The sequence below is a fragment of the Lissotriton vulgaris genome, chromosome 7 (genome assembly GCF_964263255.1).
Source record: "Lissotriton vulgaris chromosome 7, aLisVul1.2, whole genome shotgun sequence".
Lineage (NCBI taxonomy): Eukaryota > Metazoa > Chordata > Amphibia > Caudata > Salamandridae > Lissotriton > Lissotriton vulgaris.
This window is the reverse complement of record NC_141695.1, coordinates 995,412,495-995,430,704: the sequence shown is the minus strand read 5'-3', so window position 1 is coordinate 995,430,704 and position 18,210 is coordinate 995,412,495. Positions and strand designations below refer to the sequence as shown.

Here is an 18,210-nt window from a genome sequence, read left to right as displayed (position 1 = left end):
GAGCCCCAAAAGCAATCGGAATATCAGTATGCAGATTCCTAGACTAGGAATCTTATTAAAGGATACAGCCCAAACACAGAACAGTTAAGATGGGAAGGTTGGTGATGAATCTGCTGCTAGATAAAGCCTTCACCAGAAAGAGTGTTACCGAAGGTAAGTAACTTGTTCTCTTGTTAGAGGAATCTAGCCGCAGATTGCTCACCATTTGATAGATACCAAAGCAGTAACCAAGGGAGGTGTGCAGAAGTGATGGCGACTAAGAACACAGTTTTGTTGTTTAGAAGTTATAAAGGACAAATGTACAGTGGCACAAAAGGAGTACACATTAGATACGCAAGGTCAAGATTGAGGTCCCACTGGGGCATCTGAAACTGAGACAGGAGAAACATATGGTGAAGCTCTTTCAAAAAGTGCATCATTTCAATAAAGAGGGCTAAGCAGGTGACTGTAAGAAGGCCTAGAAGGGCTCAAAATAACCTTTAACCGTTTCCAGGGCAAGAGACAGCAGAAATAATAAATAGACATACAACAGTTTTGTTTAGAGGGGGTCAATCTGGCGAGCAACACAGCAAACCACAAATGTGTCCAAACAACAGGCATATACAGTTTTCATCAATGGACTCCTGACTGCAAAGATGACATCAACCACCTCTGGAGGCAGATCGAAGGTTTTCAGCTGTCAACGCACATTCTCCACACATGAAGATGGAGATTGCAGAGGCCGGGGTGAAGAACCCCACCAATCTGCTGTGCCGGCAGATATTCCTGGAGGGCAGCCTGATCAGAGGGCATAATCAGAGGGTTAGGATGCCCAAATATGGGGTGCATAGCCTACAAAACTGACATCAGCCCACTTGCTGTGGCACCTATAAAGGCATTTTGCATGTTACTTTTGGTGCGGACATTGTCGGTGAGGAGCAGAACTACACCAGCTACGGACACACAGGGGCACTGCTCGAAAATGTATGGATCCAGTCTGATGCCTAGGGAATATTTTTAGGGTAAGGAATCTGTGGCTAGAATTCTCTATCAGATAAAACTAAAATAAAAGGGCCTGTGTGGTACTAAAAGCTTCTGTCCCATCACAACTGCCATCAAATACTTGTTTCCCCTCCTGCATAAACTAGTCATTCTGGTTAGCAACCACAAGATATTAATATCTCACCACGTTCATAATGGCTGTAATCCCTCAGATAAAAGGCAAGGTTGCATCCTCCTTAAACACATCTGGATCATATAACTGACCTCATATAAACTACCAAACACAGTCCATCCTTAGTTTAGCATCCCTTCTCAGAAAGCAGAGTGACATAAATTCTACTTAGATATGTGTTCTCCTAAACGTACCAGTTTTGACTGAATATATTAGGAAACTGTAACGGGGTGTACAAAAGGGTCTCGGATGACATGCAGGACTCAGAGCCTCCCGGGGCTGGTCACCCTCGCGCCAAGAGGACGACCGAGGGGAGGTCCGACCTAACACTTGTTCCCTCCCCTCCCCTCTCTCTGTCTAAATCACAGGACCCGGGTGCAAGCTGGACGGCAGCGAACGCCATGGAATGGCCCTTTAACTCTGGAGAAAACGCCGAGTGGGAGGAGCCAACCTATCCGACCTGCCCCTCAAAAGGAGAACCAGACGAGTCTCAGGTGTGCTTGTTCACCTGGAGGACGGAAGGAGAGAGCGTGCGGAGGACGGAGATTCGAGAGGAGGAAGATACAGATCGGAGGATTGGACCCCAGGAGGAGAGAGCGGGAGACTCCAGTAGAAACGCCGAGAGCCGGTCAGCGAGAGCGAAAGAAGGGAGCCGGACTACAGGAGTGGAGACGAGAGCAGAGTCGGCGCCTGCCCCGGACGGAGGAAAGCCAGGAGGTCACCGTTCCCACGAGCCGCCCAGCCACTCACCCAGGGGAGGTGCGTGGCTTCTCCAGGTACGTGACCGATTAAGGGGCTGGGTAGGAGGTCAGCGTACACTAGGTACAACACCCCGGGACGTGTAAATACCACGGTATCCTTCTGGCACACTTAAACCCGTCGAGCACACGTTAACTGGAGCACCGGTGGTCCCATCACTTCCCCCCCCCTTTGCACCGATCGTTGTTGGGAACCTACCCCTGACACTTTTCTTTTCCTTTTCTCTCTCTGGGTGATCGCTGGAGAGCTACTCCGACAGTCGGGACGGACTCCGAGGAAGAAGAGCCCCCACCCCGAAGACCGGACGTGACCCGGAAGAAGGAAAAGGTCGTCCGCCGCCGACGGAGCAGAAGCCGGTCACCGAGGAAACACCATACTCGTAAAAGCTGTACAGATCAACTTTTCGCTACAATAAAACCTCAGTTGCCACGAGCTCGCCTTTTGCCCATATCTTCTGCGCCACAACCCGCACAAATTGTAACAGTGGTGGAGAATGCGGGCAACGTGAATCTCGATACAGAGATGGAGACCATTCTACAAGAGCTCGTGAAAGGACAGGAGAAGCTTGGCTGGGTGGCAGAACAGCAGTTGACCTCGGCCCAGGCGGACCGCGAGATCCTAAAGAAAGCCCTCGCAGCCAGAGAGGAAACCCAACAAGCCTGGGTGGATCCCGTCGCCACAGGGGGATCCAGAGGAGAAGGAACTATCCCCCACGGCTCCTCTGCAGTGGCCCTGCAGAAATACCATGCAGGAGACGACCCTGATGCATTCTTGCTGAATTTTGAAAGGGCCGCAAGGGCCTGTGGGTGGCCCATCAGCAAGTGGCCCTTCTTCTTGGCGCCCCTCTTATCTGGTGAGGCGCAAGCCGCCTACCAGGTCGCTAACCCAAACGGGGATACTTCCTACCAAGATATAAAGAAAATCATTCTCGATCACCTAGGGCTGGCCACCGAGGCCTACAGAATAAGGTTTCGGAAAGAAAGGGGCACCCCCGGAGAGACCCCTAAAACCCTATTCGTGAGACTGAAGATGGCCGCCGATAAATGGCTGACCCCTACCACCAGCACTAAGACTGAGATAATGGACCATATATATCTCGAACAATTCCTGGAAGCCCTTCCCTACGCTACGCAACGTTGGCTCCGCCAACATCACAACCTGACCACTGCTGAAGCCGTGGAGATGGCCACCACGTTCTCTAGAGCACAACCCCGCTCCTCGGGGTGGGAACATGAGCGCCACTCTAAGCCGCCTATGAAACAAGAGAGACGCCCCGTCCCGCGGCCCATCGAACCTCCGAAACCACGTAGCTGGAAGCCTGAGATTCCATCCAGCTCTGGTCCGCAATGCTTTGATTGTGGGAACTGGGGCCACATCGCCAGGTTTTGCCCCTCCAAGAAATCTCAAGAAGAACCGATGGAGGTGGGATACTTGCCACGGACAGTGCTATACTCAGCCGAAATGGGGAGCACCTATCGGGTGAGTGTACAGGTGAACGGAGCAGCCATTCAGGCCCTATTAGACTCAGGGTGCCGGCAGTCTGTTATTCAGGCCCAACATGTTCGCAGGTCACAATACCTCGGTCCTCAAACTGTGGCCATAAGATGTGTACATGGGGATGTTAGGACCTACCCGCTTGCTCAAATTCCCATAGCCCCCAAAGGAGGCCCCCAGCAGCTAGTAAGGGTAGGTGTCCTCAATACCCTCCCGGAGCCCTTGATAATAGGCACTGACAATCCACGATTCCTTCACTGGTTCAGGCAGAGACTAGGAACAGGAGAAAACAGCTCTCAATCCCCGAAACCGGCGCTTCTAACTCCTGAACCCTGGGTAATGGACCGGAGCTTCAAATTCGCCCAGATAAACGACACTACCCTCCTGAACGCCTGGGAGCAGGCCCACAGAGAGAAGGATGATCCTCATCCCAGATACCCCCGATTTCTCATTTCCAAGGAGCTACTGTACCGACAGGCTAAGGAAGGCGAACCAGAACAGCTACTGGTGCCTGTCTCATACCGAGAACAGATTCTATTCTTCGCCCACACCCATTTAGTGGCTGGGCACACCGGGAGCGAAAAGACCACCCAACTTATATTACGTTTTTTTACTGGCCCGGTATATATAAGGACGCCCAGCGTTATTGCCAGGAATGCAGTATATGCCAGACAAAGAACATGACAAGACCTCCTGCCGTGCCTCTCCAGCCCCTCCCCATTATCGGAAAACCGTTTGAAAGAGTCGGTATGGACATCATCGGCCCGTTACCCAAAACCCGAAAAGGACACCAGTATGTGTTGGTGTTGGTGGATTACGCCACCAGGTTCCCGGAGGCCTTCCCCCTCACGGCTACCACCACGAAGCAAGTCGCTGACAGAATGATCGAACTATTTAGCCGTGTGGGGTTCCCAAAAGAGCTACTGACGGATCAGGGGACCCCATTCGTCTCCCGTCTGATGAAGGAAGTATGCAAGTGTCTAGACGTGCACCAAATCAGGAATTCCGTATACCATCCGCAGACGGATGGTCTAGTGGAGCGCTATAACCGCACCCTAAAGACAACATTGAGGAAAATGATGGAGGTAAATGGGACTGAATGGGACCAAATCCTTCCCTTGGCTCTATATGTCATAAGAGGGCAACGCCAAAGCAGTCTCGGCGTTTCTTCGTTTGAGCTCTTATACGGTCGACAACCCCGCTCTCTGATGGAGATGACAAAAGAAGCCTGGGAGAACGAGGTTCCCGAAGAAACCTCAGCCACTCTGGATTATGCCCAGAACCTCAAATCCAAATTAGGAAAACTCAGAGACCTGGCCTATGCCAACATGGGGACCAGTCAGCAGAAACAGAAACAAATCTACGATAAAGGCAAGAAGTGGAGACAGTTGAGGGTAGGTGAATGGGCCCTCGTATTGTTACCCTCCTCCACTCAGAAGTTTCGTGCCAGTTGGACTGGACCCTTCCGGGTCGTCAAAACCATTGGTAAAACCACCTATTGCCTACAGATCGGACCCAGAAAGACGCAAACCTACCATATAAACACTCTAAAAAAATGGTTAGGAGCCCCTCCCGCCGATGTGCAAATCCTGACTAGTAGTGATCCATCTACTTCCACTCAAGACCAACTGAATATCAATGATGAGCTGACTCAAGAGCAAAAGAAGGATATACAGACACTACTACAACAACATGAGGGATTGTTCTCCGACCAGCCCGGACTAACCAACCTGGCCGAACATCGAATAACTACCCCGCCTGAAAAGGTCATTAATATCAAACCCTACCAAGTTCCTGAAGCCAGGCGAACCGCCATAAAGAAAGAAGTACAAGACATGTTGGAGCTAGGGGTAATAAGGCCGTCAACCAGCCAATGGTCCAGTCCTATCGTCATGATTCCCAAGCCGGACGGTAGTCGGCGCTTTTGTATGGACTTCCGAGCCCTCAATGAGATTTCGGAATTCGATGCGTACCCGATCCCTCGCGTGGACGAACTCATAGAACGCCTTGGGGAAGCCAGGTACATCACGACACTCGACCTTACCAAAGGATATTGGCAGGTGCCCTTACGGGAGGAGGACAAGAAGAAGACCGCCTTCAGCACACACAAAGGGCATTACGAGTTCACCGTCCTCCCGTTCGGGCTCCACGGGGCACCGGCCACCTTCCAAAGACTCATGAACACCGTTCTTGCCCCCGTCTCTTCCATGGCATCGGCCTATTTAGACGACATAGTCATACACAGCAAAACCTGGGAAGAACATTTACAGCATATCCATCAGGTGTTTCAAGAACTGGAGAAAGCGGGACTACGAGTAAACGCCAAGAAATCCCGGCTAGCCTACCAGAAGGTGAAGTACCTCGGTTATGTCTTGGGACATGGCATGATAGAACCGCAGATAGAGAAAGTCAGGGCCATAGTTGACACCCCTTTCCCCTCCACCCGAAAAGAAATGAGGGCCTTCCTAGGGTTGGTGGGGTATTATAGGAGGTTCATCCCACTCTTTGCGGACATTGCGGCTCCCCTTACGGATGCCCTACGCCAGCCAGGGAGATCCAACGCCCCCATCAAACCCACAGAATGTATGGCCGATGCCTTCAACCATTTGAAGCGCATCATAACCACCACCCCTGTGCTCACATCACCAGATTTCTCAGTCCCGTTTCTTCTGCATACAGATGCCTCAGAGTACGACATAGGCGCCGTATTGTCCCAGATAGGCAAAGACGGGCTGGAACACCCGGTTGTATACGTCAGCCGCAAACTCTTTCCCAGGGAGTTAAAATATGCCACCATCGAAAAGGAGTGTTAGGCAGTGCGGTGGGATATTGAAAAACTAGCCTACTATCTCGAGGGTCGCCCGTTCCACCTGTACACTGACCACGCTCCCCTCTTGTGGATGTCACGAAATAAGTCCAACAACGCCAGGGTCATGCGCTGGTTCCTGGCGCTCCAGCCCTTTTCATTCACTGTGCACCATAAGAAGGGAACTGAGAACATTAATGCGGACTACCTGTCTCGCCATCCACTCCCCGATCGGGAGCGTCCTAGGGGGGAGGTGTGTAACGGGGTGTACAAAAGGGTCTCGGATGACATGCAGGACTCAGAGCCTCCCGGGGCTGGTCACCCTCGCGCCAAGAGGACGGCCGAGGGGAGGTCCGACCTAACACTTGTTCCCTCCCCTCCCCTCTCTCTGTCTAAATCACAGGACCCGGGTGCAAGCTGGACGGCAGCGAACGCCATGGAATGGCCCTTTAACTCTGGAGAAAACGCCGAGTGGGAGGAGCCAACCTATCCGACCTGCCCCTCAAAAGGAGAACCAGACGAGTCTCAGGTGTGCTTGTTCACCTGGAGGACGGAAGGAGAGAGCGTGCGGAGGACGGAGATTCGAGAGGAGGAAGATACAGATCGGAGGATTGGACCCCAGGAGGAGAGAGCGGGAGACGCCAGTAGAAACGCCGAGAGCCGGTCAGCGAGAGCGAAAGAAGGGAGCCGGACTACAGGAGTGGAGACGAGAGCAGAGTCGGCGCCTGCCCCGGACGGAGGAAAGCCAGGAGGCCACCGTTCCCACGAGCCGCCCAGCCACTCACCCAGGGGAGGTGCGTGGCTTCTCCAGGTACGTGACCGATTAAGGGGCTGGGTAGGAGGTCAGCGTACACTAGGTACAACACCCCGGGACGTGTAAATACCACGGTATCCTTCTGGCACACTTAAACCCGTCGAGCACACGTTAACTGGAGCACCGGTGGTCCCATCACTTCCCCCCCCCCTTTGCACCGATCGTTGTTGGGAACCTACCCCTGACACTTTTCTTTTCCTTTTCTCTCTCTGGGTGATCACTGGAGAGCTACTCCGACAGTCGGGACGGACTCCGAGGAAGAAGAGCCCCCACCCCGAAGACCGGACGTGACCCGGAAGAAGGAAAAGGTCGTCCGCCGCCGACGGAGCAGAAGCCGGTCACCGAGGAAACACCATACTCGTAAAAGCTGTACAGATCAACTTTTCGCTACAATAAAACCTCAGTTGCCACGAGCTCGCCTTTTGCCCATATCTTCTGCGCCGCAACCCGCACAAATTGTAACAGAAACCCAGTACCATCATCTGACTTCCTTTCCCAATTCTTTACATTCCCCATTCTGCTACAGAATTTATTTTTGCTAATACAAATAAAAAGCATCATAATTATTATGAATATACACACCTTGTAAAAAGCCTGGAGATCGCTTATGGGAGGGGACACAGTCACATAATCAGGGAATTTATCCTGAAGGTGAGCAATTAGCATGCCAAATTGTGTTCCCCAATCTCCAACATGGTTCAACCTACAAAGAAAGCAAAATATAAAAGTGTTTAACCGCACATTGAATGTATGTTAAACAAGATTCTCTCAATCAAAATTAATACATGAAACATTACTGTTATTTAATCAAGTATGATTGAAACAATGAGGGCTTCTGCACTGTCCCGAATCATTCCATGAAAGCAGACACACAATGGTCCAGAAATAACATAACAAAATCCTCATATGAAGGGTAAAACACTTGGGAAAAACTTTGCACGGAGCCTGGCCAAAGACAATATGTTCTTACCAAGTCACTTGGACTAGACGGATCAAGTTAATTTATAATACCAAACAAGGGTTTTGCGCTAAACTAAAAGGAACGAGAATAATTGTTTCAGATGAAGGGGGGGCGGGAAGCTGTTAACAAAGGATAAAGTGGGCAATGGGTGCAAAAGGGCAGAACTCTTTGACCAAAGAGGAATCTTCAACATCCAAGAAATGACTTTTACATACACAGAAAATACCGAATGAGGAAAGGCGAATAATGTCACCTGTTCACTCAGAACCCAGACAAAACATCCTCACTCTGTAATAACTGGATATGATTATCACAAGAGATGGAGAACTTTATTGCTGGCACTACACTAAAGTACAGCGGCTCAATAAGCTGACATAATGCTCACCTAGGGAAATTATAAAGGAGAGAAGGCCTACCAGGAGCAGAAAAAGTGAAGTGTAACACACGAGTTTGACAAGGGAGAAGGCAGGTCAAATGATGGCTATGACAAAGAATGAAAGAAAAGAAGTGGGCGCAGACTGTACAGCCACATAAAGTGTAGGAAAACTGCTTTCACCAGGCACGAAAGAGGCTAATCTGACATACAAGACTAGAATATGTATAGGTCCAGGGTACAAACCATAGTCTCACTCTTACATCAAACATATGTTACAGAAAATAATAGGGAAATCAATTTCTCACTGAATTTGCAGTCATAAGGCTTGGGATTCACAGACTCAAAAGGATATACAGTCATAAATGAAAAGGGACACAAGGCCTTTCTTTTTCTGGCCGAAACCCAAGTAGCCAGGAGTGTTGCTCAAAATCAGACAATTAATTGACCACTACGTTCACTTTAATGAGTGCAGACAGAAGTATAATCTGCAGACCGTTAATGTCTATAGATTCAAGACTTGCTAGAGAGGGAAAGGGACTATACTACAATTCCAAGCGACCGGTACCCTACCTGAAGTCAAGACAGCATCATGTGTCAAGCCCTCACACAAAACACCCCAGTGAACTTAGAAGAGAAATTGAACATCTCCAGGGAAGAAGAAATATAAGAAGCAATAATGTCCTTTACCAGAACTTAAAAAAAAAAAAAACACTTGCCTGGATCTCCTCAAAGGATTTTCAAAGACTGATACTAGGACTTTGCGGCATATCAGAATGGTTACATCCTTCTCCTACTAGTGACTCAAGAGAAATAGTTGCTACTGCCACATTTTACATACCCCCTTGCACTACTACTGCCTTTCTGGTGTTCACAAAGAACAAGAACTTACTACCTTTACAATCATATTTTATGGAGCACACTTACATTTCAAAAGTCATACCATATGTTCAATATACTTCCTCTTATTGCTGTTATTATCTATACGACTATAATAAAGCAGAAACTTTCAGGCTTTGAGGCGGGTAAACTCGGGAACCACTGCGCCAATCTACACACCCGCTACACCGTTGAAATCGGCAGGGTGTGTAGATGGTTATAGGCTACATAAATTAAAAAAATAAACGTTATTTAAAATTTTAGATTAAAAAAAGTAGTCCCTCAAAAGTAGCGCAGGCCGAGACGTGCGTGGTCACGTTAGGAGCACGGGGAGAAGCGGCGTCCGAGGAGCGGCGGACATGGCGCGGGGGAGAAGCGCTGACGTCAGGAGCAGAGGACCGGCGGCGGAGGAGGAGCGGAGGACATGGCGCAGGGGAGGAGCGGTGGTGCGAGCGGACAGGCGGGAGCAGCGCCGGCGGAGGTAAGGGCACTCATGTAGGGGCAGGCGGGGGTCGGGGCAGGCGGGCGGCGAAAAGACAAACGGTGCATTACAGGAGGAAAAAGTGACGTGTAGCCACAGGGGTTTTAGATGGAGGAGCGCCGGCGGAGGTAAGGGGACCCCAAGTCCATTGAGAAGTGGTTCGGGTGGGGGAAGGCGGGGAACGGGCCAGGCGGGGGCCCGGCATAATGGACAATGTAGGGGCGGGCAGGGGTCGGAGAAGCTGCATGTTGCTCCCGGACAAGGTCGGGACGGGCTGCTAGTCTATTAATAATGCTATACGAACTGTGTAGACTAATACTGTTAGTTACCTAGATGCTCCTTGGAGCGATTGCCGCGCGATACAAATTGGCATTTACATTACATTACATTACATAACCATCTATTTTTATTAATCACTTGCACTGAACAAATGTGACACTGCTATAGATAGGGCCCTGACAACCAAGTACATAAAGGAGTAAAAATGTAATAGAAACATTATTTTAAAAGTCACATAGGTAAGGTACGCCGCTTAGGAACTGCAGAAGAGCAGCATAAAGTTTTTTATAAAACAAGTTATTATTAATTTGGTAATCCAGTAACTCTGTAATCCCAATCCTACTTCAAATTTTAGATTTAAATTGCATTAGACAGTAGGGCCTAATTTAATGACATCTGAAATATATCCATCCTGGGGGACAGAGTCGTCTATTACAAAGGATTCCTACCGTAGAACATCATGGCCCACAAACTCGAACAAGCAGCATATACTGTCTCCAATGATAGTGGACCGCAGGTGGCCTACATGCATTTCTTTGGCGATATTTGGGGAAGAGAAGTCAACAATAACCTGGAATAAAATAGGGAAATGCAACCAGAAGATAAGTGGTGCTCAAATGCTCATATACAATTTACATACACACTACATGAAAAGTAAGATTATCCCAAAAGGTACATAGAAAGAATTATCAATGACAAAGCCAACTTCTCACTTTTGCATAATAAAAAGATTTTCTCATCCCTCAAAAATACACATAGCACAAATAATGCAGGGCCAGCCACAGTGCAAGTTTCCCTCACATACAAGAAATGTGTAGCATGGTATCTAAACCCCCTTCAGAGGGCCACAGGGCACGCTCATACTAATGGGCCTTAATGTGGTGGTTGTGACGTTTTACTCCTGATGTCCCAGGGCCTGACCTACTATGGATCCTGAGCAACTGGGCCAAGTACCCCTTCTGCATTTGACTCTGTAGTGTTAATAAATCAATGTCCAGCCAAATACTTCATTTTATACTAAAAAGAAGTATATTTCTAACTGTAAGAATTCAAAGAAGTATTACGACATTTGGGAGAAATAACACAATCCCTTTGAGGTCAGGGCTCTAGTGGTGGCCTGGCAAATCCCTGTCTCACACTCTTCCTTGAAATGTGGTCCAGGTAATTCCCCATTCACTGGTGGTCGCATCCAGTGAATGCTCACTGGTAGGCCTTACTCGAGAGTCCACTCGGACTCTTAGGAAATAGTCAAACGTGTCTAGGCACCTTTAACAGTGTGTGACAACAGGTCTTTATCAGGTCTTACCAGCTTCACCGGCATGGGTGTGTTACAGCAGGTGCCCAGACCATGGGATCTTGCAATGCTCCAGTCTTGCTCGCTGCAGCACCCGGCAGGTACAAGCTCTTTCCTCAAAGGGCTCTCTCATGCTGTCTCATCAACAGTGATCGGAGGTGGTCCAGGCTTCAGTTGGTGCAGTAAGTTCAGTTTTTCCCTACACTGGTGAGGGGGTGGATCTTCGTACTCCAGACAGTGAAGGAGAAAAGTCCTCTCTATATCCTTCGAGGTCCACAGGGCAGATCTCGGTGCTCAACTTCGACTCGCAGGTCGCAGACTCAGTTTTCCCGGGCAGCTGCTCACATTTGGCAAAACTTGGTACTGGTTGCCCACCCATGCTGCCTACGGGATTGCTGCAGTACCCACTGGCTAGACATAAACTTCTCTGGTGCAGCATCCTTTACTCCGAAGACCCCTCCTGGCATAAGGAGTTGCCACTAAAGTCCACGCAAGTATTGTGGCTTTGTCAGCACAAGTACTTTTACAATGGTCATCTCTGGCATCCGGGTAACCAGACATGGGGTGGCAAAGCTCTATCACTCCTGCATGGCATTTGTTTCACGGCTCAGTCCACAGCAGCACTCTCTTGGCATGGGGTCAATCCTACACACGAGCAAGAACCCTTTTGGTGCACAGCCGTCTCCTCACACCTCGCACCGCGAGTCCTCTTAACACGTAACTGAAAATTGAGGGATTGGTGCTGGGTTGCAGCACGATTAAGGACTACTTCACATTTAAGCCCTCTGCTGAGGAGGAGATAGATTCTTGAAGTACAGAAAATAGGGAAGTGTAAAAGCGCATTCAGTCCTCTGGTTCTATTTGAAGAAAATGGTGCAGAAGCAAAGTTCCATTTTACATGCATAACACTGGCAGGTCAGACAAGGATACATCCCTCAAAGAACACCAAAGTACCTTATTCAAATTACATCTTAAAATGGATTTTATTAGCAAACTGTGCAAGCACATTCATTAATGACAAAGCGTAAACAGCCAACAAAATCCACCCCAGACGTTTACAACTTCCTACAAGGAAAAATGTGTCCATGTGACTTTCGGTTACCTTTTTCTTGTCTCCAACTGTGGGCGGCTGAACTCCATTTAACAAGAGACTCTTCAGCTGCTTGGATACAAACTCTTTTCTTAAATGTACATTAATAAACCCTTCAAGGAAAAGAAAGAAATGCTGTTGCACTTGAAAAATGCCATGGTAGTAAAGTGAATCAAATCGCCCAACTGACTGAGAAATTAAGCTGTGCGGTTTTACTGTATGGAATCACATTTCAATCTTTAATTGTTATATTAATTGATATACTAAGTATTTCTGGCCTGTACTTTTTCGGGTGTGTTGAATTTGAAGTCATAATTAGTTTTCTAGTTTAACAAGCCTAGATCGTACAAGATATCTTTCATACTACCACAACATATATTTTGTTTTGGTAGTACAACTACGTCAGTGAATAATGAGAATAGTGAAGAACAAAATCAGTGAATAATGAGAATTGCACATGGCTCTGCCAACGGATTCGCTCTGTTTTCAGGATATGCAGAATTGCAGTCGCTACGCTTGTGTCTGCCTTCTTTTAAAGAGTGCTCAACTGGGCCATCATGTAAACTGAAACAGGAAAATATGAGAATCTTGAGGTAAATGTACATAATGTCTTTACAAACTATCTTAAGTGAAATATTTATCTGATAGGTTCCCTAAACAAATGCATTGGGCTAATGGTGACAGGGACACAGCAAAGGCAGCCTGAAGTAGTGTAAAGCATGCATGATGTGTGGACCTTTACAGCTGGCACTAGCCTTAACTGCGAGCCCTGTATATAAGTGAGGAGTGATGATGTAATGCAAGTACAATGATAACCCTGTTATTAGTATTAGAAGGAAGGCCAAGCCACGGTTGTGGCAAGGGTGCAGAACTCGACTGTAAATGGTGTGGACTCCTGGGATGTCATTTAGTTCACAATTGCATAAAGCATAGATAAAACTGGTGCCAGATCTCTATCTTAAACACAATGACATGACATTTATTGTAGTGTATTGTTGTTTCCTTAATTTGCAACACTCTAGGTCCAACTTGCTCCAAATAGCAGACTCCGTGTAGTTTTAGGTGTACCGAGCATTGCCCGTAAATATGATATGGCCAAAACTGTTGGATTCAGTGATGAATGTAATGGCAGAGAAACAGCCAAACTGTGAGCTTTTCCAAATGAGACGGTGGATGTTTTGGAAAACAAGAGGGTAGCTTGAAAGGGGATGGGCTTTTGTTTTATGACCTATGATACTGATTTGATGAATAAAATGGCCTTTTTTTCTACCATTCGAAGAGAGAAAAGAATAGAAATTCATATAAAGCTTGTGCTGAATGGCCATACCTGGGCCTGCAATTTCCACTTTCTCGATATACTCGTTACTGGGAATATTTCGGACAATTTGGTCTGCAATATCTCTTGGATTAACTTTCTTTTGATTCGTTTTCAACATCTGAAAAATAAATATCAGACACTATAAATGTACAAAATCTTGCAAACAGATTTACCTAAATAACCCACTACACAACTTTTAGAATACATTTTGCGGTTCGTTTTGAGTTTCTTTTCCACATGAGCTTATCAAAGATGGTCCCAGCATCTCACAATATGCTTCAGTATAAATGTTTGTTAATATCGCAAGTACAGTCCATGTAAATCTGAGATGCTTCACAGCAACTGCTAATTTACTCCAGAAGAAGCAATCATTAACAGAGTGTTAGTCTCAGATTCACTTACACCAAGTGGATGGTGCAGAAAACCACCAATACAAAACACATGGGTCAGTCAGGTACCTTATTCATTTTCATGCCACTTGCAGTCAGCTTCAGAACACCCTTTCTCTAAAAAACCCATAGTTGTCCATAACTCTGTCTGACCTCAAAGCAGCGGATTGTTAACTGATGGAAAAATCCAACTGTCTAAAGCTACTGCAAGTGTGCAGATGCACCCCAATCTTTGTCTTCTCAAAGAAAATAAGAACGTGTTTGGAGATTTTTACAACATTTGTTCATGATTAAAGTGAAGTGTTAAATTGGAGATGAGAAACACGTGGGCAAGTTTGTCAATATCCGCAAACTTAAGACCATTTTTTGGAAGGCACTCTGAAAAACAACTACTGAAAGCCATGCATTTTTGAGAGGCTAGAGAAATTAATATACAAAAAACATCCTTCTACGTCAAAGATCTAGCATATTTCAAACATGTAACAAGTCATTTCAGCATACTAGCAGGGGTCCTATTGAGGGGAATCATGTGGCTATCTGGTAATGTTTGGCCTGCAATGGCTGTAAGCATTACATGGACAAACCTTTCTGCTGCCATAACTGTCACTTTTGTGAAATCAACTGTACAAATGCAAAGGAACTCTGCACAGAGTGCTTAGAGTTATGGAGTTCAGGAATTAACATAATGGTTTTACAACTTGTACCTTAAACTAAATACAAATGCGTGTAGAAGTGCATGTTTGTTGCAGTAATGTTGTAGGCCATATTCCCCATGTGTATCATTAATTAAAACCTTAAATCTTTAACTTTTGATTAGAAATGTCCTTTAAAAACCAAATCTATAACATAAAGATAATGCGGTCTACAAAGTGCAGTGTTAAATGCATGTGGACACTGCAAGGCATCTAAATGCAGTAAGAACATGATAACTTATCAGTTACCAACTGGGAAAACAGGTAACATTAAGAAATGTATCATGTGTAACAGTAATTACTGCATTTATGTCTTACTGTGTCCTTGTGGTCTCCAATATGTGGGGAGCCTAATCTTCCCAGTTAAAAAAAAATTAAGGATTTTGGAGCCATCAAAAACGCCAATATAACTTATTCAACTGCAAGACATTGTTACAAGTTTCATGAGTTAAATGCTGATACTGTAACTTTTGTTGGCACTGACATAGGGGCCTTGACCCAGAGAGGGGGTGACAGGGAGAACAAGCGGACAATCCTCAAATCCAAGTACATCATTCTCCTCAACAGCAAATCCCCACGTGGTTTGAACAAGGAGGAGGAAATGTTTGTGCATATCTGAAGAGTATCAGTTTATCCTTCTTTCTGGACTCCATGCTCTAAGCGCTGCCAAATGATACAGTTGTTTTTACTGCTCATACTGTTGTGTGGTTTGGGACTCTTCCTCCCCTACCAGTATCTCCAGCTGAAATATTAATTGGAAATTAGGTGTTGCTTGCCCATCCTCATAGAGAGTTGTATACCTGCTGTGTATTCCTGTTTTTATTTCCCCATTCCACATGAGCACGGTATCCTTGTAAATATATATATTTAGGATTAGCACTTTGCCTTGACACAGTAGCGTAGTAGTAGCTGCACATCAATGTCAAGGTACAATGAGAATAGTGATGATGCTCAAGTTTGTTGCCACTGGGTGAACACACAAACACAACTACTTTTGTAGTTCGGACTGGACTACATGGGGCACAGGGTCAGAGCTGATTTGCATATCGCCATTGTCTAACCCAGGGTGGTGTGGAGTGCAAAAAAACGATGGATTTGGGCCCAGATCTTTGGACTGGGGTGAGTGTGTGACATTGATCCACATTCGGTCCATCACCTGTTGTGTTTGCATATTCCGCCCTAAGTGCGCTGGGGATGCCCAGACGTGGGTCCCAGGCACTCCACACCACTGGAGTCAAGCTAGCCGGGCTGATGAGAGGTGTTACCTCGAAACCGGTCCGGTCCTCGGATGCTTGATTCCATTCTGGGAAGGACATGGCTTTTGTAGTTCGGACTGGACTGTTCCCATGGGGCACAGGGTCAGAGCTGATTTGCATATCGCCATTGTCTAACCCAGGGTGGTGTGGAGTGCAAAAAAACGATGGATTTGGGCCCAGATCTTTGGACTGGGGTGAGTGTGTGACATTGATCCACATTCGGTCCATCACCTGTTGTGTTTGCACACTGGGTGAACACAGGCATAAAATATTGTCACATGACGAGTTATTAGGCTTTGAACTGTATTAACTGTTATAGTGGGGCAGGGCTAAATTGTTACTTAATTTTATCTGCTTTAATTTAGTATGAGGTTTGCATACATGTTTGTGTATTGTACCCTAGGCCTTGGGCCGTTATACTCATGGTGGGGCACTATCTAGTGAATGGGTCACTCGACCTACAAGTGTGTTGCTAACTGAGCCGATGGATTTGTCTGTTTGAAAAATGGCTCTGTTTTAGTTATTTAGTTATATAGCATGTACGTTAAATGTGGCGTGTGCTGGGGTACACTCATATGATATTATAGTAGGTCTCTGGACTGGCAAATTTGTTTTACATTGAGTCGACAGATGTATTTAAAGCTCTACTATTGTTTACACGTCAATTATGGTGAATGGGTTCTTTTAAGCAAAAACCATGGCGGCATGAATGTTTGTATAAGTATCATGAAGTAATGATATGCAATGTAAATAATGGTGAAGCTGCCCCGTTGTAATGTAGCTGAACCCAAGTTTGCATTCAGATCTTGACATGTTGAAGTCTATTGAGGCAGCGACAAACACAATGTCTGTTTTTGTTTATGAGCACATATATGGTGGTTGTGCACTGAACGAATTCAGACTTTGAAAAAGACTTCTTTGTAAAAACGCATTAGCAGTAAATCTTATATGAGAACGCAATCCTGGAGTGCATGTGTTTTGTGCCCCAGTCTGGGTATGTGTGTGTGTGTGTGTGTGTGTGGGGGGGGGGGGGCGGGGAGTGTAGTGTGTGGGTGTGTATATATTTTTTTTCCCCCGAAAAGCAGTGAAACAATGAACGCCACTGTGGTAGCTGTACTTAGGTCAGGCATAATTAGGATGTTGTTTTTCCTAAGAACTTAGGTGCTGTTTGACCAATTTACCAAAAATTTTCCATGACATGGTTAAGCCCCTGCAACTTTTTCATGAAACTTTTTCTGCGAATCCATAGGGAGGGGGCCAAGGAAAAAGTGGGGGCCTGAAGTTAATTCCCAACTGAAAATTTTGTCTCCAATAAAAGAAAATGGCTGAACAGAGGTACACCAAATTTGGAAAAAAGTTAAGAGCTTTACTCAGAAAATATGCTTTTGTGATTTGATTCAAATCAGTCCAGCCATTTGAGAAATTATTGTTTAAAGAGGGGCTCAGATTGGGCTTGAAGGGGTTACAAAATTAGGTATACATGGTAGATTGGTCCCACGGCAGTACAGAAAATGTAAAATTGGGCAGTTTCAGTACTCCTTAACATGACTGGCTGGCCGCTACTGTGAAAAATAAACCGTGCATCTGCAGTCCCCATGTCCGAAACAGGGGGGAGCCTCAGAAGAACAAAAGCTCATGCCAATTTCATACAAGGTTGTGAGGCCCCCATCACCAGATACAACCCTAAACCAGCTTCCTCCTATAACTTCCTAATTTTTTACTGACCACCATGTAGCATTCCCAGACAGGTTTCTAGACTCAGTTTCAAACCTTATGACACTACACTCCAACTTATGCATCCTTGGTAACCTAAACATATGGTTTGACAACCCAATATGCCATATCCAAAAACTGTAATCACTGGCCTCGACACACTGAACCTACATCCGGATCATACACACATCTCTAGACACACCCTAGATGTTGTTTTTGCAAATCTATAACTCGTTACCTTTCAAAGGATTACTCCAGTCATGTGATCAGACCACCATCTTGTAGCTTTCCAACACCAAACACCGCAAATCAACATACTTAAGTCCACCATACTTGCAACCCCTTATCGACCATGGAACAAACTCAATCATGAATTCTTAGAAATACAACTCACTTCCAAGACAGACCTAGATAAAATACATTATGGTCCCCAGTTTGGTGGGATTGACACTGACACCC

The 18,210-nt window shown here is 46.4% G+C and overlaps 1 protein-coding gene across 2 annotated transcripts in view; it reads right to left on the bottom strand.

Moving 5' to 3' along the window:
- RARS1 (arginyl-tRNA synthetase 1) overlaps positions 1-18,210 on the bottom strand; it is a 209,097-nt gene that overhangs the window by 122,198 nt on the left and 68,689 nt on the right. For both annotated transcript variants that reach the window (XM_086931412.1, XM_086931413.1), the window contains exons 4-7: positions 13,711-13,819; positions 12,396-12,496; positions 10,449-10,570; positions 7,609-7,729 (exon numbers count right to left, since the gene is read on the bottom strand). In XM_086931412.1, the coding sequence (XP_086787538.1) occupies positions 7,609-7,729; positions 10,449-10,570; positions 12,396-12,496; positions 13,711-13,819 (453 nt within the window). The remainder of the gene's footprint in view (positions 1-7,608; positions 7,730-10,448; positions 10,571-12,395; positions 12,497-13,710; positions 13,820-18,210) is intronic.